General features: G+C 42.9%; 2 protein-coding genes across 2 annotated transcripts in view; one reads left to right on the plus strand and one right to left on the minus strand.

Moving 5' to 3' along the window:
• Positions 1 to 5,702: 5,702 nt before the first annotated feature.
• Positions 5,703 to 8,238, minus strand: LOC129482169 (putative uncharacterized protein ST20-AS1). Its single transcript, XM_055277515.2, has one exon. It carries the CDS (start codon positions 8,233 to 8,235, stop codon positions 7,678 to 7,680), a length of 558 nt encoding a protein of 185 aa, XP_055133490.1. The 5' UTR covers positions 8,236 to 8,238; the 3' UTR covers positions 5,703 to 7,677.
• The window catches only part of MTHFS (methenyltetrahydrofolate synthetase), a 73,270-nt gene continuing 55,798 nt past the window's right edge, over positions 7,911 to 25,382 (plus strand). The window contains exon 1 of the mRNA XM_063638650.1: positions 7,911 to 8,011. The gene's annotated coding sequence lies outside the window, so the exon portion shown is untranslated. The remainder of the gene's footprint in view (positions 8,012 to 25,382) is intronic.

The following is a 25,382-nucleotide window of genomic DNA, read 5'->3' on the forward strand; positions in this document are numbered from 1 at the left end:
GCATTCCTACCTATCTCTCCAGTACCTGGAGTACTGCCCAAATACACAGCCAACTTTTGAGCGAGAGATCCAGGAACTACCTTCCTCTCTAAGGAACTGATTCCTTCAGAGCTGGGTTCCAGAGGTGCTGAGACACCAAAACTGGCAAACTTGCTCTTAGAGGAAGAAGATTGAGTTGTTGGGTATCACAAAGGCAATGACCCTTAAGTTCTCAACATTGTTCCTCAATCCCTACCCCAGAGGGTGGCTAACTAGGTATTAATACTTTCTTAAGTAAAACAATGGAGAACTCATCATGTTCATGGGCCAAAGAAGATTGTGAGCACAATTCTGAAGCCAGACCAGCTGGGTTCAAATTCAGCTCCACTACCTCCTGGCTATGGGACTGGAAACTAACCTCTCTGTGTTTCAGTTTCTTCATTTGTAAAATGGAGACGATGATGGTAACAGCAGCTACCTCTAAAGACTATTGTGAGTTTTAAATGAATTGTTACGTGTTATAAAAGTGGTCAATAGCTGTTAGTTACTATTATTACTGGGCCAATTTGGAGACCTGGATATTTACAGAATTAAACTTCCAGGGCACATATAACTTTGTCTACACAAGAAGGATGATGGATAGAAAGGAACTCTGTAGACATACTTGGTCAAATTGAATAGTTGATTATGTCCTTCAGTCTGTGTAATACTCCAGGGGTACCCAAAGACTCAGAAATGGAATTCTCTACAACTTCCTAGAAGGCTAATTATATAAGTATCTTAATGGCAGTTTAATTTATTTTTGCTTGATACATGTTTCTACTTATAATCTACTCTCTCCATTGCATCTCCAAGTCAATACTTAGAATAATATATTTTAAATCCTAGGGCAGATTATTAAGACTTATCTTATTGACTTGGAGATTTGGATTATTCCTAGTATGTTTTCTTCCATCTTTGAATAGTAGTTTCTCTAGAACATCAAAGACATTCAGAAGTGGTTCATATTCCACTTTTTCAACTTCACTGTCCTACCGATATACTAAAGAAAAAAAAAAGAAACAGTAGATGTTATTTAAGAATCTTATTTTCTCATCTCCTGCCAGAAAAACGGTGAAAGACAAGGTATTGTTTCACTTTGGGTAAGACAGCAGCTTCCTAACAGTTCAAGAACCTGTTCACCCTCTGCTCTGATCACAGACTTACCCACCCCTACATCTATATAATATATGCCCCGAACAGTGTGGTAGGGGACCAACGTCTAGACAGAATCCCCCTAAAAGAGTCCCCCTTCTTTTTGCCACCAAGCCTCAATTCAATTCTTATATACCTAACCTTTAAGGTTCCTGGGATTCCTTTGTAAAATTGCATTGTGCCAAGACAGTGAAGAAGAGGCCCTTTGATAGACCAGAAGCAGGCACATCTGGAGGAAGGATGCTGGTAAGGAGTAGATGAAAGAGGATAAATAGAAAATACCTGATCATGTGTACCCATGAAGATTAAATGAACAGACTGTCTAGTGAAATGATCTGTTATTTAAAAAAATGGATGGATTGGACAGCAAAGGTTTTGTCAAAGGATGTGAGCATTTTCTAAGGAAATGTAAATATTTCTGTGTCTGGTAATTTCTAAATTACTTTTTAGAATGTGCTCAGACAGACAGACACACACACTTTGATTTAGGATTTTAGAATGGCTAAATATCTTTAAGCCATTGAGTAATAGTTTTTCATTCTAAATGCTTTTAGTGGCTTATAATATTATCCACTTTGTCAGGAATTTTCCTAAGAACTAACACGCATGCATGTAGGAGCAAGTTATGAAAATGGCCACACCTGCTTAGAAAAGAAGAAAGTCCCTCTTCCACTAAGAAAGCAAGGTTATCATAAAAGACACCACCTGAAAAGCTAGTTGGGCTAACTGCGATGCATACTTCAGACACCTACTAGCTCTGTATCTATATAACAGTTCTTGTATCTATAAAACAGTCACATTTACAGTCACTTAAAAAAAATGCTCTAACACTTCTGAGTCACCAGAGAGGACAGGGTATCATAGTTCACCTGAAAGAGGAAGATCCTGGCAAGGTTAAGGATAGAAAGGAAATATTCTTGTCCTCATACTCTCTCCTTAGCAACTCCTAAGGGCTGTTGGCTCTCAGGAGGTGGAGAGTGACCTAGTTTTAAGGACGACATATATAGTATGACATGTTGCTCTTTTGGAAGGGGAAAATATAATTGTAAAAGTCAACCGGCTGGGTGTGGTGGCTCACGCCTGTAATCCCAGCCCTTTGGGAGGCTGAGGTGGGTGGATCACGAGGTCAGGAGTTCAAGACCAGCCTGACTGAGATGGTGAAACCCTGTCTCTACTAAAAATACAAAAATTAGCTGGGCATGGTGGCAGGCACCTGTAATCCCAGCTGCTTGGGAGGCTGAGGCAGGAGAATCACTTGAACCCGGGAGGTGGAGATTGCAGTGAGCTGAGACTGCACCACTGCACTCCAGCCTGGGCGACAGAGCGAGCAAGACTCCATCTCAAAAAAAAAAAAAAAAAAAAAAAGTCAACCATTTGGCTGGGCACAGTGGCTCACGCCTGTAATCCCAGCACTTTGGGAATCCGAGGCAGGCAGATCACCTGAGGTCAGGAGTTTGAGACTAGCCTGGCCAACATGGTGAAACTCTGTCTCTATTAAAAATACAAAAATTACTCAGGTGTGGTGGTGGGCACCTGTAATCTCAGTTATTATGGAGGCTGAGGCAGGAGAATCGCTTGAACCCAGGAGGTGGAGGTTGCAGTGAGCCAAGATTGTGCCATTGCACTGCAGCCTGGGCGATAAGAGCGAAACTCTGATTCAAAATAAAAAAAAAGTCAGCCATTCAAAATAATTGCAAATTTCCCCTTCAAGGACTTGAGATATAACCATATTATCTGAAATTCTCTTTTAGGAGTCTTCACTTAACCTAAATCCATTCACTCACACATTCGAAAAACATTTATTGAGCACTTAGCACATACTAGACACTGTTGTAGGCACTGGGGATGTAACTGAACTCCGTTCTCATGAAGTTCACATTCTATTGGGGAGAGACAGGCAGGAAAGAGGAAGGAAGGAAAGAAGGAAGGAAGGAAGGAAGGAAAGATAGATGTGTCTGAGGAAAAATGAAACAGGATTAAGAGGATGGGGGATAGGGATGCTATTTTATGGAGAATCATCATAATGAGGATAGTGAATTTAGGTGATATTTGAGCAGAGACCGGAATGAAGTGAGGGAGTCAGTCACATGACAATGTGGAGGAAGAACAGATGCTAAATAGACTTAAAGCAAGTGCAAAGTTCCTAAAGTAGAAACGCACTTGGCTTGTTTGAAGAACATCGGGAAGGGCAGTGCGATACAGTGAGAAGGGGAAGGGTAGTTTAATGAGATGCTTGCGGAAGTTGCCAAGTATCCAGAGCCTTATAGGCCAGGGAAAAGACTCTGAAATTCGTTGGGAAGCAACTGGAGGATTCTGAGCAGGAGAGTAACCTGATGTGACTTACACAAAGGATCATCTGGTTGCCGTGTACACAAGAGACTATAAGTAGCAAAGTGGAATAGCTCATTAAAACAGTACCACTGTAATCTAGACAAAAGAAGATGGCGACTTGAATTAGAGTCGCAGCAGTGGAGGTACTGGGAAGTAATCAGACATATTCTGAATGCAGAGCCAGCATGACTTGCTTAAAGAATGGATTTGGTAGGCCAGGCGCAGTGGCTCATGCCTGTAATCCCAGCACTTTGGGAGGCTGAGGCGGGCGGATCATGAGGTCAGGAGATTGAGACCATCCTGGCCAACATGGTGAAACCCCATCTCTCCTAAAAATACAAAAATTAGCTGGGCATGGAGGTGTGCACCTGTAGTCCCACCTACTAGGGAGGCTGAGGCAGGAGAATTACCTGAACCCTGGAGTCAGAGGTTGCAGTGAGCCGAGATTGGGCCACTGCACTCCAGCCTGGCGACAGAGCAAGACTTCATCTCAAAAAAAAAAAAAAAAAGGGATTTGGTGGGTGAAAGAAAGTGAGGCATGATGAGTAGGGACTATCCTAAGTTTTTGGTCTGAGCATCTAGAAGAAAAGAGCTGCCATTTACTGGAATGGTGAAGACTACAGGACAAGCAGACTTGAGGGGTGTGTGTGTGTGTGTGTGTGTGTGGGTATGAGTTGAAAGTTGTCATCAGGCATGGTGGCTCACGCCTGTAATCCCAGCACTTTGGGAGGTTGAGGTGGGCGGATCACGAGGTCAGGAGATTGAGACCATCCTGGCCAACATGGTGAACCCCATCTCTACTAAAAATACAAAAATTAGCTGGGTGTGATGGTGCGTGCCTGTAATCCCAGCTAGTTGGGAGGCTGAGGCAGGAGAATCGCTTGAACCTGGGAGTTGGAGGTTGCAGTAAGCCGAGATCGCGCCACTGCACTCCAGCCTGGCAATAGAGTGAGACTCTGTCTCAAAAAAAAAAGACACACAAAAAAACCACGAAAGTTGTCTTGTACTTACACGGCCTATTAAACATCCAAAGACCTAGATTGGTGCCTGCCACATAGTAGATGCTCAATATTTATTGAGTGAAAAAGGTAAGATATTGAGTAAGGCAACTGAATTAAAAAATCCAAGTATATCTATCTGCTATTAACTTCTCTATATATTTAAGTATATTTACTCTTATGTTTTGCACCCATGAGGACTCATCAGAATCCTTTACTTTTTGGTCCTGGAAGAGATATTGGAGATCCTCCAACTCACATATTCTAAATTAAGGACCAGAGATTAAGAGACCAGTGATCAGGGTCAAGCACATTTATGCTACAGCTAAAACCCGACATCAGGCTTTCTGATTCTTAATTCATTGTTCCACACTACAACAAGCTCTCCTTGTCCCAAACATTAGTGCTAACTTCATATGTCCAGTGAACTATTCTTTGCAAGGAGTATATTGGAAGGGTTCTCCCTACAGACACTGACTAGTTGGAATCTATTTCACAAAGCATTAAATGCAAGTGAAAACTTCTATATGTGAAGTAGTCTTTTTTTTTTTTTTTTTGAGATGGAGTCTCACTCCGTCCCCAGGCTGGAGTGCGGTGCCACAATCTTGGCTCACTACAACCTCTGTCTCCTGGGTTCAAGAGATTCTCCTGCCTCAGTCTCCCGAGTAGCTGGGACTACAGGTGCGCGCCACCACGCCTGGCTAATTTTTGTGTTTTTAGTAGAGACGGGGTTTCACCATGTTGGCTAGGATGGTTTCTATCTACTGACCTCGTGATCTGCCCACTTTGGCCTCCCAAAGTGCTGGGATTACAGACAGGCGTGAGCCACTGCGCCTGGCCAGTAGTCATGATTTTCAACCCTCTGGCAACATGTTCAGACTGGTCAGAAACAGCATGATATTTAGATGTGCATTATACGATCATATATATTACTTGACAATTATGTTGGCAAACAAATACATTCTTTGACTAGGTCTGTATAGCTAGGAAAATACTCGACTTGCAGTTAGCCAGCAAACTTTTAACACAATACGTTTTTTTGCTATGAATAAACATCTACCTGGTCTTTGGCCTGTAAGAACTTACATTCTACTTAACTTTCAACAAACCAAGTATTGAGTGTCCACTGTGTCAGTGTACTAGACATGGTAAACAAAAATGGTGTCTTTAAATCAAGTAAACAGACAAAAACAAACAAAATAATTATTAGAAAGTAATGCAATTTTTTAAAAAGTGCAAACACCTATTGAAAACTATGGATCGGGTAATGCTAGAACACAAAGAATAATTAATTTTTGTGGAATTTTCAGGAAGAGGTTTCCTGAATGAATGAGCAAATACGGGTTTTAAGAAAAGGAATCAGCTATGGCAGGCAGGATATTCTAGGCACGGAAACTAAGGCACTAGAAAAGCTAAAGGGTAGAAGCAAATCAGTCGTGGCATGAGTCCACACCCAGGCGTAATAGAGCTGGATCACTGTTATTAAGAGTGGAGGAGGTCACCGAAGAAAAGCTGCAAACACAAGCCAACGCAGTGCACAATTGACATCTGAAGCCCAGTGAATGTGATCAAAACAAAGCACTTAAGTTTTGTTTGGATTTGCTGCCACTAGTACACATCATAAAGGCAGATTTTCACACTCATACAATTTTCTGCATTCTTCAGAATCTGTCAGCGTGTTCAAGTACTTTTAATACACAACTTAAAGTCAAGACACACTTTGGAAAACTTTTTCCGAAGAAAATGATCCAAAGAGCAGAATGTGAGTCAGTAAGAGGAGAAAGGCAAGCAGCGGTTTTCCATTCCCTGCTCTGCGCCAGGGTGCTGTAAACAATTTAAGTTAGGAAAACTGTTTTAACCGATGAGATAATGCCTTTCAAAGTGATTAGGACGACCGGGCGCGCGGTGGCTGACGCCTGTAATCCAGCACTTTTGAGTGGCTGAGGTGGGCGGATCACCCTGAGGTCAGGAGTTGGAGACCAGCCTGGCCAAAACGGCGAAACCCGGTCTCCACTAAAATACAAAAATTAGTGGGGCGTGGTAGCGCCCACCTGTAATCCCAGTTACTCGGGAGGCTGAGGCAGGAGAGTCGCTTTAAACCGGGAGGCGGAGGTTGCAGTGAGCCAAGATCGCGCCATTGTACTCCAGCTTGGGCGACAAAAAAAAAAATAATAATAATAAAATAAAAAAGGGCTTAGCATAGTATATGGCCAGTAGGAAATTATGATTATTATTTTGACCTTAGACCTCTCTTGTCTGAAATTCGGGTTTCTTACTTTCAGGGGAAGAAAAGAACACAGGCGGTCTCTGAGGCTCTCGCCAGCGGAGACAATCTCCCATTAAAAGTAGGCATCGGTTAAATATTTGCTGAACAAAGTAAACTGTCTCTCCCCAGACCCCGCTGAGCGCCCACTCGAGATCCGGCCCGGAGCCGGGCGGGAATGGCCCGTGGGTCCCACACGCCGTGTAAGGGGGTGGAGAACACCCCACACGCCCGAGGACCGTCTTCACCACCTCAGCCCGGCTAGCAGAATGCCTTCTGCTCGCCTCCGGGCCTGCAGGGGCTTTCCGTCGCAGGTCCGGCCGCGTTCCACTTCCGCCTGCAGTCCAGACACGCCCCTTCTGGCCCAATCCCCGCCCCTCACACACCCGGCCCCGCCCTGTCGGGAGCTTGGTGGTCCTCTCTGCGAGAGGTCCTCTTAGCGCCCGCCGGGGCCACGCCCACCCCCGACACTCTGAGGTCACCTACAGGGCCGACCCTCGGGGGGGCGGAGGGACGGAGGGAAGATGGCGGCAGAGGTCGGATATTGGCGCTGCCTCCTCGAATCCCGGACCCGCGCCGAGGAGGCGGTTCAGCTGGGGCCAGCAGCGCTTCGGAACCCGCGCTAGGGGGACCCTGGCGACGGGGCCTGGCCCTGCTATATGCGGGCGCCTCGGCTGGAGTGAGCGGCGTGGACGCCTCTTTCCTCCGGCTCTTTCCTTGTTGCTGCGAGAGCTAGAGGGCGGCGGGCGGCGGAGGCAGTGGGGCCGGGATGGAGGACGTTAACTCCAACGTTAACGCGGACCAGGAGGTGCGGCAGCTGCAGGAGCCGGTGAAGGAGCTGGGGAAGCAGCACTAACAGCTGAGGAGCTGCTTGCGCTGTGCTGGGCGGTTCGCCGGCGCCTCCACTCCCTCCTACGGCGCGGGGTCCCCTCGGGGCTTCCCCTTGGGCCTCAGCGCAAAGTCGGGCGGCGGGGCCGGATGGACCCGAGGCGGGCGAATAACGAGGAGTTGCGGGACGCCACCTCCTTGCTGGCGGCGGGGGAGGGCGGCTTGCTGGACGACCTGGAGCGTGTCAGGCTGGGGGGGTGGGGAGAGCTGGTGAGCGCGGGGCGCCGGGCGGGGCTGGGCGGGGACTCCCCGGGGGCGGAGGACATCCCCGAGGGTCCCTCTGGTCGGGTGCCTGGCTTTGTGTAGCCAGCCAAGTCCGCTCTCGGCGGGTACTCCTGGTCTTCTTGCTCTGGCAGAGGTGAGGTCAGTTGGAGTTGGGGGTTCGAGGCTTGCGAGTACGGGGCTTGTAGCTCCTTCTCTGGATTGTGGACCCTCTGGGTGCTGGGCCCTATTGGGGTCTGTAGGTTGGTTGGATCCAGAAGGGCTGTTCGCCGTGGGGAGGAGTCGGAGGTGGGAAACTGCTTTATAGGCGGGGATTCTGCTTTGTATAAGAGACCGGCTTTCGGATGCTGGTCTGGGCATTTTGGATGTTGGGGAGGGGTTTGGCTTGATGAAGTATCGCCAAGTTCGGGGGGTGCAGACCAAAGTCGCCTACGTCTATGCAGCGGTTGGTGTTTGGGATCAATTTCTAGCGGGGATGGGGAGACCATGTGGATCAGCACTCCTCTTTGGGTAGTGGGGTAAAGCTTGCTCTGTGTGAAGAGGTCAGAGGATGGTGCTGTTTTGTGTGAAGAATCAAGGGTGGAACAAGAGCCCCGGCTCTGATTTTTTAAAACAAGAATTGAGTGTGGCATTTTGCAGAGCTCTGAATTGACAGTTATCACATCTATCCTTCATTTCCACGTCTTCCTAGGGGCAGAGAAAGAGTCCTATTTTAATATCTAAACCAAAGCTGTATTGTCATAAGCCACTTCTTGATGAAATTGTGACCTACATCTTAATATCACTTTCATAAATAGGACATGGGAAGCTTTTCCCCTAGTTTTATTATAAAGATGTCTGTGGGAAATTTAATTCATCCTTTTTAAAATTTTACCTTTTAGCTAAAATGTCTCTGCTCTGTTGAAATTCAAACTTCTAACTTAGTGAAATGGAAATCATTCATAGTCTACAGTATTGCAGGGCTGGAACTGTGCAGTGTTCTGAGGTAGTTAAGAGCTTTGCTGGATTCAGGCCCTGGGTTTGCTACTTACTAGCTGTATGACCTTGAGCAAGTTATTCTGAGCTTCACTTTCTTCCTCTATGATGGAGAAAATAATAATAGCACTTACCTCTATAAAGGTGTGAAGATTTAGTAAGATAATCCATGTATGCATTTAGCACTGGATGTGGCATATAGTAAACTCTCCAAAACTAGCTGCTATTTATTATTATTATTATTATTTTTTTGAGATGGAGTCTCTTGCTGTGTCGCCCAGACTGGATTGTAGTGGCGAGATCTCGGCTCACTGCAAGCGCTGCCTCCTGAGTTCACACCATTCTCCTGCCTCAATCTCGAGAGTAGCTGGGAACTAGGTGCCCACCACCATGCCCAGCTAATTTTTTGTTTTCGTATTTTTAGAAGAGACGGGGTTTCACCGTATTAGCCAGGATGGCCTCGTTCTGACCTCGTGATCCTCCCGCCTCGGCCTCCCAAAGTGCTGGTATTACAGGTGTGAGCCACCACACCTGGCCTATTATTACTCTTAAGCCTAGTTATTTAAATCAAACATTTAGTAAGCTCTTACATGATGTTATAGGAGACTCTAAAGATTTTCAGTTGTTGATCCCTGTTCATAAGGCGGTTATAGTCTTGTTGAGAACTAAGTTTTGTGCAGATAAATAAACTAGAAAGTGTATGGTGAATTGCTGAAAGAGAGATAGAACAAAAGTACTGTCAGTGCGCAGTAACTGGGAAGAAAACGGTAGTCCAAAGTAGATGGGCCAAACTTTGAGGAGGAGGCTTTGGAGTCTGGAAGTGAGGAAAGAGTGGGAAGGGCATTTTATGCTCTGACAGCTACAAGAGCAGAGTCAGAGATATTTGTAACTCCCAGTTAGGAAGATTTGAATAACAGAAGTACTCTTGAGTATATGGTGACAAACCTTTATTTTTTATTTACTTTTTTTTTTTTTTGAGATGGAGTCTCGCTCTGTTGCCCTGGCTGGAGTGCAGTGGCATGATCTCAGCTCACTGCAACCTCCACCTCCCGGGTTCAAGCAATTCTTCTGCCCCAGCCTCCCAAGTAGCTGGGACTACAGGTGCCCACCCCTATGCCCGGCTAATTTTTGTATTTTTAGTAGAGATGGGGTTTCACCATACTGGCCAGGCTGGTCTCGAACTCCAGACCTCGTGATCTGCCTGCCTTGGCCTCCCAAAGTGCTGCATGAGCCACTGCACCCAGCTGACAAACCTTTATTACCAGGTGATATCAAATATTATTAGAGCTGACTGTGGTAGTGACAGTTTTTCATATAAATGTGAAATTGCATCCTCCCAAAGGAATCCGGAGTATGTATGCACTTTAAAAGAACCCAGAATCATCTAAATATTGTCACATGACTCTTGCAAGTGATGATAATAGTGATGCTCATAATAATGAAGATTAGCTGCACTCATCAGCCTGTAGAAAGTAAAGTTTCCTTTTCGAAATTTCCTTTCTTGTTAAAGAATAAATCATAAGTGTTAGAAATAATAGTTTGTTTTAAAGACTAACTTCCTTCAAGCCTCCTCTCCTCTGTGCTAATAACTGTTAAGCCCTATCCTATGCAGCTGTTAGATTTAAGAGAATAAGTATATTCTATGTCCTTGTACTTTAACGAAGATATTTGTGCTGGACATGCTCACAGGCATGTTCCAGCTCGCAGCCTATGCCCCTTCCTTATTTGGAAATGTTATTACTTTTCTAAGTCCTTTCACAAGCAACTTCCTCTTTTCTTTTGTTCTCTATTGCCTTTCCCTGTATAGGAAAGTTTTAAGTTATTAGCCAGTCAGGTTTAATTTAAATTGTGAGGTCCAGCTCCAGCCAATGGAGACAGGACACAAGCTGCATAAGGGATAAAAACTGCTTCCCTCCTTTGTTCGGGTGTGCTGTCACCATTGTTTCATCTGTGAGGAGCACCCTTTCTGCAGAAAGTAAAATTGCCTTGCTGAAAAAGCTTTTTGTCTAAATGCTGGTTTTTCCTTGCAGTACCTAGGAGCAAGCATTCTGTTTGTAAATAAACATTTTACTTATAACAATGGCGGTGGCCTATACAGGGAGCCATTCTCCTCTGGGGGCAGGGGGGTGGGTCTCTGGTCCTCTTTCATGAGGAAGGCACCCACTGCCTTGTTGCTGCAGCCTCAGGGTAAGGAATCGAGACCCACCAGGTGTGATGAATAAATCGGACTCTCACCAACGTGGAAAGAAACCAGCTGGTGACCTGGAGTAAAAGATCCTCACGTACCACGTGGACCAGGCAACTCTGCACAGACCAAGGAAGGAAATGCCAGGGGAGCCACTAAAATACTTCCTTGGTGGTCAGGACTAAGGAAAAAGAAGCCATAGGGCGGTGAAGCATTCTTTGGTTGGGACATACCAAGGTAAAGCATTCCTTAGGACTAAGGAAAGAAAAGCCTCAGGGCAGGGGTTGTGAAGTATTCCTTAGTCCAGGTGTTTTGGAGTTTAAAAAGAGGTGAAAAATCCCCATTGAGGGAGATTGAACCTCACAGAAACTTCTGGTCATAGAAAAAATGTTCAAAACTTCCCTTTCCCCTCTTCTTGGAGGAAGAAAGAGGCAAGGGAAAGACCAGCAGAGAGGAAAGAGAAACTAGGAAAGGAAGTCAAAGCGAGAGCAGCGAGCATGGCTCCACATTGTTGCGGATTGCTGGCACCTGGCAGAGCGGCGGTGGCTGGGACACTCTCCTCCCGGCTGCGCAGCCAGAGCCACCCAGGCTGCCGGCCCCTGAGCCCCGCACCTTCTGCGCCGCTCGGGTGTGTCCCGCCACCCTCGGAGGCCGGCTGGCCATGGATGCCTGCAAGTTGGAGCCGAGTGGGAGACTGAGCGCACCGGGGCCAGGAGCCCGCGCCACGCAGCCAGGCAGCCAGGCGTGCCAGAGGGTGGGTGCCTCTCCCCAGCCTGGCTCTGTGTGGAAGAAGAGGGCAGGGACCAGTGCCGGGAGGAGAGCAAAGGAGGCGAAGGGGCATGACTCATGCAACTTGGGGCAGGCATCTATTTGCCTAGCCTCTAGGCCAGCGGTGGCCCGGACTGTGGCCACGTGGATCCCACCCAGCCCAGAAGACTAAGTGTAAGAGAAAGAGGAAACAGGATGACAGAAAAAGAGAGAGCCCAAATGAGAGAGAGAGGGAGAGAATAAGTGAAAGACTGAAAGAGACAGATCAAAGAAAGATACAGAAGGTAAGACTGGGGAGAGAAATAGTGTAAAAGGTAGTCAAAAAGTTGAGGCATGTCAAAGATTGTGAAAGTTGAAAAAAATGTTGTAAAAGGGAATTTATGCAAGAAATATTGTATAATTTAAAAGTATTCAGGCATCCTGAATGTAAAACTATTAAAGAAACAGTTGATGTGCAAAGTATATAAAGAAAGTAAAATATACTTTTAGTAAAAGAATTATAAGGAGGCATAAGAATATGGATTTTTGCCTACATTAAAAGGTTAAAAAATAGGTGCTAAAAAAATTCAAAAGAAAAATGAATATTGCTAAACCAAAAAGAAATATTATCCAAAAACCTTATTAAAAAAAAAATCTTGCTTCAACTGCGTAAAGGAACCCAGGCTGGGGCCCTCAAAGCTCAGGCTTAATGCCAACGAGCTTCCACCTCCAGGAGCTCCTATAGAGGCTGCAGTGCCAGCCAGCTGGAGGACCTAACCACAGACAGACACTTCCTATGCGGAGGAGGGGGCTGGGCGACCATTAGATGGTGTGATCTCGGCTCACTGCAAGCTCTGCCTCCTCGGTTCATGCCATTCTCCTGCTTCAGCCTCCCGAGTAGCTGGGACTACAGGTGCCCACCACCACGCCCGGCTAATTTTTTATATTTTTAGTAGAGATGGAGTTTCACCATGTTGGCCAGGATGGTCTTGATCTCTTGACCTGGTGATTCACCCGCGTTGGCCTCCCAAAGTGCTGGGATTACAGGCATGAGCCTCCGCACCCGGACCCAAGTTCTTACTTTCTTAAAAAATAGAATTTAGCCAAGCAAGGCCCCATAGTTGGTAACAGTCTATTACAGTCACTATTGTGTGCCCATGTTTTATATGCCAAGTGTTGTGTAAGTAGTGGTCTCCAACCTTTTTGGCACCACGGACTGGTTTCATGGAAGACAATTTTTCCACGGACTGGGGGTGGCAGATGGGGGTTGATTTCGGGTTGATTCAAATGCATTATATTTATTGTGCACTTTTTTTCTGTTATTACAGTGTAATATATAATGAAGTAATTATACAACTCAGCACAATGTAGAATCAGTGAGGGCCCTGAACTTGTTTTCCTGCAACTAGATGGTCCCTTCTGGGGTTGATGGGAGATTGTAACAGATCATCAGGCATTAGAGTCCCATAAGGAGTGCCCAAACTAGATCCCTTGTGTGCACAGTTCACAGTAGGGCTCATGCTGCTATGAGAATCTAATGCCACCCCTGACCTGAAGACGTGGAACTCAGACGGTAATGCAAGCAATGGGGACTGGCTGTAAATACAGATGAAACTTTGCTCACTTGCCCAGCCACTCACCCTGACTGGTACTGGTTCATGGGCAGGCGGTTGGGGACCCTTGGTGTAAGGCATTTTATGTTTTTTTTTTGTTTGTTTTTTGAGACAGTCTTGCTCTGTCGCCCAGGATGGAGTGCAGTGGTGTGATCTCAGCTCACTGCAACCTCCACCTCCCAAGTTCAAGCGATTCTCCTGCCTCAGCCTCCTGAGTAGCTGGGATTACAGGCACACGCCGCCACGCCTGGCTAAGTTTTAGTATTTTAGTAGAGATGGGGTTTCACTGTGTTGCCCAGGCTGGTCTCGAACTCCTGAGCTCAGTCAACCCACCGGCCTTGGCCTCCCAAAGTGCTAGGATTACAGGTGTGTGAGCCACTGCACCTGGCCACATATATATATTTGTAATTGAGATAGAGACTCGCTGTGTTACCTAGGCTGGAGTGCAGTAGTGGAATCCACAGCTCACTGCATCTTTGACCTCCCAGGCTTGAGTGATTGTGTTACGTCAGCCTCTTGAGTAGCTAGGACCACAGGTGTGTTGCACCACGCCTGGCTAATTTATTTTTTATGTTTTGTAGAGACAAGGTCTCACTATGTTGCCCAGGCTAGTCTTGAACTCCTGGGCTCAAGTGATTCACCTGCTTCAACCTCCCAAAGTGTTGGGATTATAGGCGTGAGCCATTATGCCCAGCTCCTTTACACATGTTAAATCATTTAAAGTGTACAATTTTGTCATACTTACTATTCTTTTTTATTGTAAAATATACATAACAAAATTTACCATGTTAATCATTTTTAAGTGTACAGTTCAGTGGCATTAAGTACATTCACATTGTTGTGCAGTCATCACCACCACCCATCTCTAGAACTTTCATCTTCCTCGATTGAAACTGTGTACCCATTAAAGAACAATTGCCTGTTCCCATGGCCCCCAGCCCCTGGCAACTACCATTCTACTTTCTGTGTCTATGATTTTGACCACTCTAGGTACCTCATATAAATAGAATCATACAATATTTGTTTTTTTGTGTCTGGCTTATTTAGCATTATGTCTTCACAGTACATCCATATGGTAGAATGTGTCATGTTATCCCCATTTTACAGTAAAAGAAGCTAAACCCAAAGTCGCATAGCTAATAAAGTGAAATTGAGATTCACACCAAACCTAAAAGTCATGTCTAATGAAGAACGTTTGACCTTGTTTTATTTAGCCTATTTAGCTTGGGAAGAGAACTTTTTGAATATTTGAAGGACTATAATAAGGATTATTACTTATATAACTCCTCATCATTACACTAATAGGTGTAAATTAGAAGCAGGCAAATTTTGATTTAGTAGAAGGAAGGATTTTCTAATAGAGCTGTTTTTGGGTGATATGGACTACTGGAAAAAATTGTTGGAAATAACCTTCAGAAGACTGCCAAATGTTCCTGTGGCAGGGGGTGTTACAAAGAAGTAGAAAAGTTGAGTTATCCGAATTCTAAGTGTTCTTTTAATTCTGTTGTGGTCTGTGTGGGAGCATAAGATAGCTTCAAGACAAAGTGCTAAGCTTAAGTGTGGGAGAGATCTTTAGCAATGGAAGCATCATGGGTTTTTTATTTTTAAGTCTATGGCACATTTCTTTGAATATCCTCAGTAATGGCCAGTTGTTTTCCTCTTGAGGGTACGTTTGAATTTTGAAAACCATTAGAAGTCCTTATCATGCCTGGTGAATAAAAATGGATTAGCAAGATACTTAGAAGTCCTCAGCAGTCCAGTGCCAATTTGCCTTTTTCCTAGATTCACTTGCTTTTCCGAGAACCTTTATGAACATTTATGTCCTTTGGCATTTGACATTCATCCCTTTTTTTCTCTTCCTCTTACCAAAATTTTCCTTATTCTTCAAGCACGATGCAGATTTTGTTTCCTTTGTGAAGTTCTGAATTTTTAACTTGGTTTGCTTCCTCTTTAGTGTTAACCTATTGAGAGGTGAAGCCAGCTGGACTTCCTGTGTTGAGTGGGGACTTGGAGAACTTTTCTATCTAGCTAGAGGATTGTAAACCCACCAATCAGTGCTCTGTGTCTAGCTAAAGGATTGTAAATGCACCAATCAGCATTCTGTAAAAACGCACCAATCAGCATTCTGTAAAATGGACCAATCTGCACTCTGTAAAATGGACTAATCAGCACTCTGTAAAATGGACCAATCAGCAGGATGTGGGTGGGGACAAATAAGGGAATAAAAGCTGGCCACCCCAGCCAGCAGAGGCAATCTGCTCGGGTCTTCTTCTACAGCTGTGGAAGGCTTGTACTTTTGCTCTTCAGAATAATCTTGCTGCTGGTAACTCTTTGGGTCTGTGCAAACTTTAAGAGCTGTAACATTCACCACAAAAGTCCGTGGCTTCGTTGTTGAAGTCAGCGAGACCAAGAACCCACCGGAAGGAACCAACTCAGGACACACTATCACTGTTTATATATCCTTTCTTAGAGTATATTTAACACAACCACTTTGTACTTTGGTTCATGTGGTCTAGATTGTGAGCAATCTAAGCAGGTGGACAGTACCATATTCATCTTCATGTTTCTGTACAGAACCACAGTATAGTAAGACTTCAGTTACACTAATTTAAATGAAATCAATCTGTCAGTGATGTTAGGTTAAAATGAGGTGAAGCTATAAACTAATGAGACTAAATTTCTTACATGGCCCTTATGCCAGTTACAAATGAGGTATTTCACACAGATTCTGAATAATGGCAGTATTGAATCTGTACTTTCCCATGATGAATTAAAGAAAATACTGTGTAGATCTAGTGTCTGATTTTAAAAATCAGTTTCAGAATAAACCAAAATACTGGCATGGCTGTGTTTCGTAGGATTACAGAAGCACTTTGTTTTAAAGTTCTTTGTACTTTTTGTGACTTCCAAGTTTTCTCATAATGAACATGAATTGCTTTTATAATTTAAAAAATCCTACTGATAAAGTTTGTCAGTTTCATTACCCCGTGGTCATGTAGGGATCATAATATAACCTGATACATTAAAAGCCATTGATGTTTTCCTTGTTACTTAGTGCCAGTAAGAGTATACATCACAGATGGAGAAGTTTTGGTTTCAATAAGTTTAGATATGCATTTTTGATAGAATTGGAACCCAAGACAGCTGATATGATCTTATGATCTATTATACTTGTTTGTTTTAAATTTAACAATTTAATTGGACAAAAAAAAATTTCTTGAATTGGGTAGCACCCACGACCAAAAGTGGTTTAGAATGCCTCTTATTCTTGTTTTTAACTTTTCATTTATTTATTTATTTAGAGATGGAGTCTTGCTCTGTCGCTCAGACTGGAGTGCAGTGGCCTGATCTCGGCTCACTGCAACCTCCATCTCCCAGGTTCAAGTGATTCTGCTGCCTAAGCCTCCTGAGTAGCTGGGATTACAGGCGCCTGCTACCACATCCGGCTAATTTTTGTATTTTTACTAGAGACGGGGTTTCACCATGTTGGCCAGGCTGGTCTCTAATTCCTGACCTCAGGTGATCTGTCCGCCTTGGCCTCCTAAAGTGCTGGGATGACAGGCGCGAGCCACTGCGCCCAGCCTGACTTTACATTTAGAAAATGAAATTGCACAAGTGTAATTATTAAAATGTTTATCGTATCTACCTAAATAAACGATGTAGTCTGTTTTCATGGAAAACAACAGCAACTTTGTTTTTTAGGAATATCAGATAAGGAACCCAAAACAGTATTGCTTACATCCTGTGAACCTTCTGGATCGCTGATGTTGCTGCTGCTCCTCAGTCCCATCTTTGAGGCCACCCTGCATTCAAATCCCTGTGCCAAATTGCCCAGGGAACCTGGTCCTGATGCCCTGGTAGCCCAAAAGGGCTACTTGCCTTCTCCTTCCACTTACCCAGACCCCTGCCTCCCTACCCTTCTGCTAGGAACATGTCTACAACTATATAAATTCTTGTAATTTTGACATGATATTTGAAAAAGACAATTTGGGCAGTAAATAGCAGAATTAAGTAGTGTCTTAATGTAAATGGTTTGTGTTACCACAATACACTGTTTCTTATAGTAATTATCTGTACTAGCCAAAGCACATTGCATGTGACTCCTGTTGCACTAGTTTTTAGTAGCAGAAATGAACTTGTAAAAGAATGTAGGTTTTAAGGCTTTGGTAATATAAGTTCTTATTTATTTCTTTTTTATTTATTTATTTATTTATTTTTAAGACAGTTTCATTCTGTCGCCCAGGCTGGAGTGCAATGGCGTGATCTCGGCTCACTGCAACCTCTGTCTCCCAGGTTCAGGTGAGTCTCCTGCCTCAGAGTCCGGAGTAGCTGGGAATACAGGTGACTGCCACCACGCCTGGCTAATTTTTTTGGTGTTTATTTTTAGTAGAGATGGGGTTTCACCATGTTGGCCAGGCTAACATAATACTTATTTGTAAAAAAATTTTTTGTAAATGTTTTATGTAAAATGTTTTATATAAGCATACATATATGTACATGTATGTTTATGTATTTTATATATACATAAAATTCTTGCATACATATATTTACATGTGTGTATGTAAAAACAGTACATGGTAGTAATTCTGCAACTTTTTTATCCAAAGATATTTAAAATAGTATTATTAAGAGTGCTTTGTATATTCTATTGTATGTAAATGCTGTAGAGTATCTGGCCATTTGTGGCTGATAGCTGTTTAGGTTATTTCAAGTTTGTTATCACACACAATGCTTTATTGAATGTCATTTTTCCTCATGCATGTGTGTAGTTTTCTAGGGTGGATGTTGGGTTGTAGATGCTGGGTCATGGGGTACATACATTTTTTAATTTACTAGGTCCTTGCCTTCCAAAGTGGCTCCACCAAGTTACACTCCCATCAGCAGCTTGTTAGAGTATCCATGTCTCCCTACCCCAGCTGACTAATGTTAGTTTGTAGCAATCTGTTATAATTTCCTTAATTTGTTGGGCTAAAAAACTACAGAGTTTATCTTGTTTTAATTCTTGTTTCCTTGATTTCCAGTAAGGTTAAATATTTTTCCATTTGAGCGTCTTTTCAAATATTAACTGATCATTTGTAAATCTTATGCAGGGAATTACCTGTTTACATCCTTTGCCCATTTTCCTATTATTTGGTCTCTTATTGATTTGTAGGAATTCTTTGAATATTCTGGATACAAATTATTTTTATATATGTGGCAGTTATCTTTAGTTTGCTGATTATTAAGATTATTATTATTTTTTTGAGACGGAGTCTCACTCTGTCCCCCAGGCTGGAGTGCAGTGGCGTGATCTCAGTTCACTGCAAGCTCCGCCTCCCGGGTTCACACCATTCTCCTGCCTCTGCCTCCCGAGTAGCTGGGACTACAGGTGCCTGCCACCACGCCCAGCTAATTTTTTGTATTTTTAGTAGAGACGGGGTTTCACTGTGTTAGCCAGGATGGTCTCAATCTCCTGACCTCGTGATCCACCCGCCTCCGCCTCCCAAAGTGCTGAGATTACAGGCGTGAGCCACCGCGCCCGGCCTGCTGATTATTCTTTAAAGCTGACAATGTCTTCGGTCATTATAGCTGTTTAAATATTTGTTGCGATCAAATTTATTGATCTTTTACTTGATGCCTTTTTCATTTTGTTTAAGGCCTTCCTGCATGATAGAGCTTACTGCAGCTACTCCCCTTTCTTAGTCACCTTCTTTCTGGAACTTAGTTCTTTCTAACTGAGCCTGACAGGCTGGGCGAAGCATGTGAAATGTTTTGTCATGTTTTCTTCTGGTTGGCTGTGGGAGGCTATACTTGAGGACTGGTGGAAATTTCAGCTGCACTGTGTAGATTTCAGATGAAGGCAAACGTTCTCTAGCACAGAGGACCACAGATGAGCCTGCAGAGAAATACTCTACTAGTTTGCAGGCTCTGTGTGGGTTTGGATTGTATTTCCAATGCCTAGCTTAGTACTTGGAACACACAGACAGTGAATAAATATTACTTAAAAATTTAACTTCTCCACAATAAATTTTGTGAGTTTCTGGAACTCATTGTTAGCAAAGGCTGTGGAACTGTCTCTGAGAATTTCTAGTAGTACCCTCATCTTTCAAGGGTGGTACAGATGTAAACATGAGTGTGGTCGCATGAACCTCTCCCGAGTGTAGATACAGATAACACATTGTCTGCACATGCACACACTCAGCCTTTCTAAAGTTTCCAAGCTCTTTTTTTTTTTTTTTTTTTAAAAAGCACCTGAATAGTTCAGGTTGTAGACATGAAATAAATACTCTTGAAGATGTCATTTCAAAGCAGTCTATGTGCTCCTTTTCCAGCTCAGATGAGGCATTGATCTTAAGGAAAGGCAGTGCTTTTTTGGGTCAGTACAAACTGGCATGGGAAACTGTTACCTTCTTTTCATAGTGATGTTGACACATCTGCTCAATGCTCTTGAATGATTCATTTCAGGGGAAATGGCACAATCACTTCCTTATGCTAGTAGTCAGTGGCCCACAAGAAGAGGTAAGAGTAGAGGAGGCACTCACAACTTTATCAAGATGTGAGCACTGGCTTTAACTTGCCTGAAAAAACTCTCAAGAAATCACTGATCATAAAACATACAATCTATAATTTTTTTTTTTTTTTTTTTTTTGAGATGGAGTCTCGCTCTGTCGCCCAGGCTGGAGTGCAGTGGCGTGATCTTGGCTCACTGCAAGCTCCACCTCCCAGGTTCCCACCATTCTCCTGCCTCAGCCTCCCGAGTAGCTGGGCCTACAGGCGCCCGACACCACGCCTGGCTAATTTTTTGGATTTTTAGTAGAGACGGGGTTTCACTGTGTTAGCCAGGATGGTCTCGATCTCCTGACCTCGTGATCTGCCTGCCTTGGCCTCCCAAAGTGCTGGGATTACAGGTGTAAGCCACTGCGCCCGGCCACAATCTATAATTTAATTAAATTTTAAAAGTGCCCAGAGACTCTATGGAAACTTTGTATTAAGAATGCAGTATGTGAGTACAGCATAGATATTTGGAGCACCAACTTGAAAGCAGACAGACCTGGCTTCATTTCTGGGCTCAAGTGCTTACTACCTGTGTGACTTATACAAGTTTCTTTCTTTCTTTCTTTTTTTTTTTTTTTTTTGAGTTGGAGTCTCGCTCTGTCACCCAGGCTGGAGTGCAGTGGCACGATCTCTGCTCACTGCAAGGTCCGCCTCCTGGGTTCATGCTGTTCTCCTGCCTCAGCCTCCCAAGTAGGTGGGACTACAGGCGCCTGCCACCATGCTTGGCTAATTTTTATTTTATTTTTTTATTATTTTTTATTTTTAGTAGAGATGGGGTTTCACTGTGTTAGCCAGGATGGTCTCAATCTCCAGGCCTCGGACTTATACAAGTTTCTTAACTTCCCTACGCCTTGGTTCCTCATCTGTAAAAATAGGAAAATATTGCAACCTATCTCCTGGGACTTGTATAAGGATTCAATCAGTTAATGTAAACAAAGCACTCGGAACAATTCCTGAAAAATGAGTACTCAATACTTAAGTTTAGGGTTTTTGTTGTTAGTAATAGTAGTATTACCTAGCTAGCTTCCACTGAGAGAATCTGACTGTATTTAGTTTCCATAAATTATATGATCAAATACAGTTAGATACTAGTTACCATGTAAAACAGATCCCCTAATGGGAAGAAATGAGACTGGTCTATCAGTAATGGGACTCATAATCTCTTTCCTTATTCTCTTTCTCCTTTTTATCAGCTTGTCTTTCCTGCCTGCCTGCCTTCCTGCCTTCTTTTGTTTGTGGCTTCTCATCTCTCTTTTTGTCCTCTTCCACATTTACCATGATTTCCTCCTGTCCCCTCTCCTAATTTGAAGTGCTGAGAAAGGATGTGCTCTCACAAGATCTGATAGGAGAGCTAGTGCCATTTGGCTGCCTCCAGCATTCATAAGGAAAGGATGGTTCTTAAAAACCATGAGTATGATCATGAGATGAAACTCGTGTCTCTTCCCTTGGGATCACCCTTCCTTTGGAACCAGGTGAATCTTCTTACTTCCTCCCCCTTCAATGAAGCATTCTCCTCTGCATATGCTGGGGGAGTAGAAAGAATGCTTGGCACTCAGCTCCACATGGGAGAAATCATATCTATTTAATGCATCACTGTGTACCTCATGCCTAGGACCTGTTGCATAAAAGGTAACAAATATTTGCTAATGGAATGATTCAGTGAAGCAACACTGAAACTGGAGATTTGAACTCTGGTTTTCTTACTCACTAGAGGTATAACCTTGGGTAAGTTACTGAGGTACTCTGAGACTCAGATTCCTTATATAATGTATATAATAATATGATATGACGTATTATAATTTATTATATATAATATTTAATGAAAATGATTGACATATAATTTATTATATATAATATTTAATGAAAACAATAATACCTACCTTTAATGGAAAGTTAAAGGATTATACAACATTTTTTTTAAAAGTGCTTTGCAAACTGTCAAATACTATGCAACTATGAGAGTTATGTGGGAAATTCCAGGAAGTTTAGATAGGTAATACTTTGCCCTTCTGAAAGTAGGATGTACAGTCAGAGTTGGTGCTTTCCAAGTAACCATCATTTTAAAGCTTGGGTCATAGAGTTAGGCCAAGAGGTCTTTCTTTTCTTTGTCATCCTCTTACCCTAAATAATAGTGTGGTTAATTTGAGGCCAAATAAATGGGCACACAGAGACATATAGATGATTGACTAAGCATTCAGTTTGGCAAAGGCGTTTCCAAAACATAAACATCTAGCAGTGAGGTGCTATGATCTCAAGTATTCATATGTATCCTTTTATTAAATAAGTTTTGGGGCAAAATTTTTCTATTTCTTTTGAATTTTTACTTGAGATTTTAAAATCATTTAGTGAAAAATAAAAGACCCTCAAGTCAGGCAGAAATGCATGATACTGACACAAGAGTTAGAGGAAAGCACCTCTCCCGAGGGGCCCCTCAGTCAAGCTCTCTTAAGTGCTAGTTCTCTAACCTTGGGAGTCAGCCTGGACTCCTGTCTCTCATAGCCCACATCCATCCACCAGCAAATCCCCCTGGCTGCCCCTTTGAAATGCTGTAGTCACTTGACTCTGTCAGTAGCCTCCTGCCAGATTCCATGGTTCCATCCTTTATCTGCTATAATTTGTTCTCCACATAGTACCCACAGTGATATGTTACAAAGTTGAATTAGACCTGATCTTGGCCCTAATCAGAACTCTCCAAAATGCCCCTTCACCCTGGGAACAAAAGCACAACATCCTGAGTATGAAGTTACCCAAAGCCCTTTATGGCCTGGCCTCTACCTGCCTCTCAAATCTCATTTTCTATGAATCCCTCCCTGTTCTCATAGCTCCAGCCTCCTTAGATAAGCTAAGCACACTCCATCCTCCAGTCTTTGCAGTTGCTGTTGCCTCTGCCTGGAATAATTTTCCGCCATAAGTTTGCCTGCTTTCCCTTTACTTTTCGCCCAGGTATCCCTTCCAAGGAATTATTCTCCTCAGAGAAGTCTTCCTTGATCACCCCATCTAAGAAAGTACCACTGTCACTCTCTGTCTCCCTACCCAACTTTATTGCCTTCATAATAGTTTTCATGACTGGACATCCTATTGCATATTTATTTGCTTATCTGTTTATTGTCTGTGTCTGCCATGAGAATGTAAGCTTAGTGAGGAAACGGATCCTGTATGCTTTTTGACCACTGTGTTTCCAGTACTTTAACTGGTACCAGCATGTGGCCAATGCTCAGTGAATATTTCCTGAGTGAACAAAGGAATAGTCTTTAGAGAAGTGAGAAAGCATGATACTTGCCTGTGTTTTTTTTTTTTTTTTTTTTCCCATACAAAGTCTTGCTCTGCCATCCAGGCTGGAGTGCAGTGGTGTGATCATGGCCCACTGCAGCCTTGACTTACCAGGCTCAATCCTACCACCCCAGCCTCCCAAAGTGCTAGGATTACAGGCATGAGCCACTGTGCCTGGCTGCCTGTATCTTTAAAAATTCTGAGGTTTTGATCTTCTTTGGATTACTGATACTGTATATTATTTTATGTTTAGGTTTTGTTGAAACCAAGGTAGCTGAATTTAACAAACTCTCACTATTCCCAGAAATAATAAGGCCTGAACAATTCTTATTTACTACTACATTACTGATAAGATATTGAATCCTTATTTGTATATTTATTTTTATATAATGGTCTTAAGATACAAATAGCATCATTAAAGAAAATATATTTGAAAATAACATTTTTGAAAGGAAGAAAAGTCACTCCCATCACCCTAACATATCCACATGCAGACGTTGTATGCAATTATAATTAGGGTGTACATAAGAGTTTTTTGGTGTTGACATACAAATATTTTCAACACTGTCTCACATACTCCATGTTAACATTAGGCATTAATTTCTAATGTCTACAGAATAGTTCATTAATTTGCCGTATCCTAATTTACTTAACCAATTCCCAATTGTTAGACAATTTGGTTTTGACTTTTCCCCTTTTATTTATTTATTTATTTTTTGAGACAGAGTCTCACTCTGTCACCCAGGCTGTAGTGCAGTGGCTTGATCTTGGCTCACTGCAACCTTCACCTCCCAGGTTCAAGCAATTCTCCTGCCTCAGTCTCCTCAGTAGCTGGGATTACAGGCATGTACCACCACGCCCAGCTAATTTTTGTATTTTTGGTAGAGACGGAGTTTCACCACATTGGCCAGGCTGGTCTCGAACTCCTGACCTCAAGTGATCTCCCCACCTCAGCCTCCCAAAGTGCTGGGATTATAGTTCTGAGCCACTTCGCCCAGCCTAGTTTTCCCCTTTTAGATATAATGCTTTAATAGTGAAGCATGTGTATGCTTTTCTGGTGCCCCCCACCCTCCGATATTTTAGAAGACTGCCTCATGATAAATTTCTTAACAGTGGAATGACTGGTTCATAAGATGTGTGTATAATTACAATATTCTGGCATATTGGAAAACATACTTTCTTTCCAAAAGTATTATATCAATAGAAGAATATCATAGCAACCTTATCAGTGTGGGTGGCACTATTATTAATTTTGAGGGTTTAATAGGCATCAAATAAAGCCAGTTTAATAGGTCTAAAAAACAGTAAGACTTTGTTAAAATGTACATTTCTTTAACTGCTATTAATGTTTTTCTCATATACTTGTGAATGATCTATATTTCTCTCTTTAATGGTCTCTCCTTTTTAAACTATTAAGGGCCTGAGAATTTTCTCTCATATGTGAATGAACACTTTCATGGTATACGTAAATATTTTCCTAGTGTATTGTTCTTTTTAGTTTTTCATAGTTAAAAAAAATTTTTAATCTTCATCTGGCTGAATTCATCAATATTTTCTTTGTTCACTGTCCTTTCTTTAGACGTTGATGTATGACATGTTAACTGATCAATGATAATAGACAATGATTATTGTTATAATAAAAATCATTTCGGAGGGTCTCATCATACTTGCGAAATACGGGGTTTAGGAAGGGGCATAATAAAGTGGATACCTCCCTAGAGTGTCATCTATGAGTATGTACTGGCAGGAGGGAAAGAGGAAGAAGAGGGGCAGTTTCCTTCCTCTGTCAAGGCATGACAGCATGTCTCAGAGCACGATGCACACTTAACATGTAGGCAGAAAATGGCTTTCTTAGGCAATCTTTCAAATTAAATCCCCCCGTCTGGTGGTATTCATCTGCTTTGCCAGTGATGCTCATAAAATGCTTCCAAGGCACTGCAGAGCTCCCGAATCTCTCCCAACTATGAAAGGGTTATGCTTGGTTTACGTTTCAATATTAGTTACACTATGCTGTGAGCTACTTGCAGGCATTTGTAACCCCAGGTTCTGGAACCTGTAAGATGCAGCCACAAACGTTTGCTAGATGAACATTCGAAAAAAATTATTTTAACAATTTTTGAATATTTTGGCAGTTGTTTGGCAATGTATGGAGTGGAAAGAAGTAGGGTGTTTGCATTCTAATC

This window comes from Symphalangus syndactylus, chromosome 5, assembly GCF_028878055.3.
Source record: "Symphalangus syndactylus isolate Jambi chromosome 5, NHGRI_mSymSyn1-v2.1_pri, whole genome shotgun sequence".
NCBI classification, from domain to species: Eukaryota; Metazoa; Chordata; class Mammalia; order Primates; family Hylobatidae; genus Symphalangus; species Symphalangus syndactylus.

What these genes read in the sequence shown, in the direction of transcription:
- LOC129482169 (XM_055277515.2), bottom strand. Translation starts at nt 8,235, where the DNA reads ATGCCCAGACCAGCATCCGAAAGCCGGTCTCTTATACAAAGCAGAATC.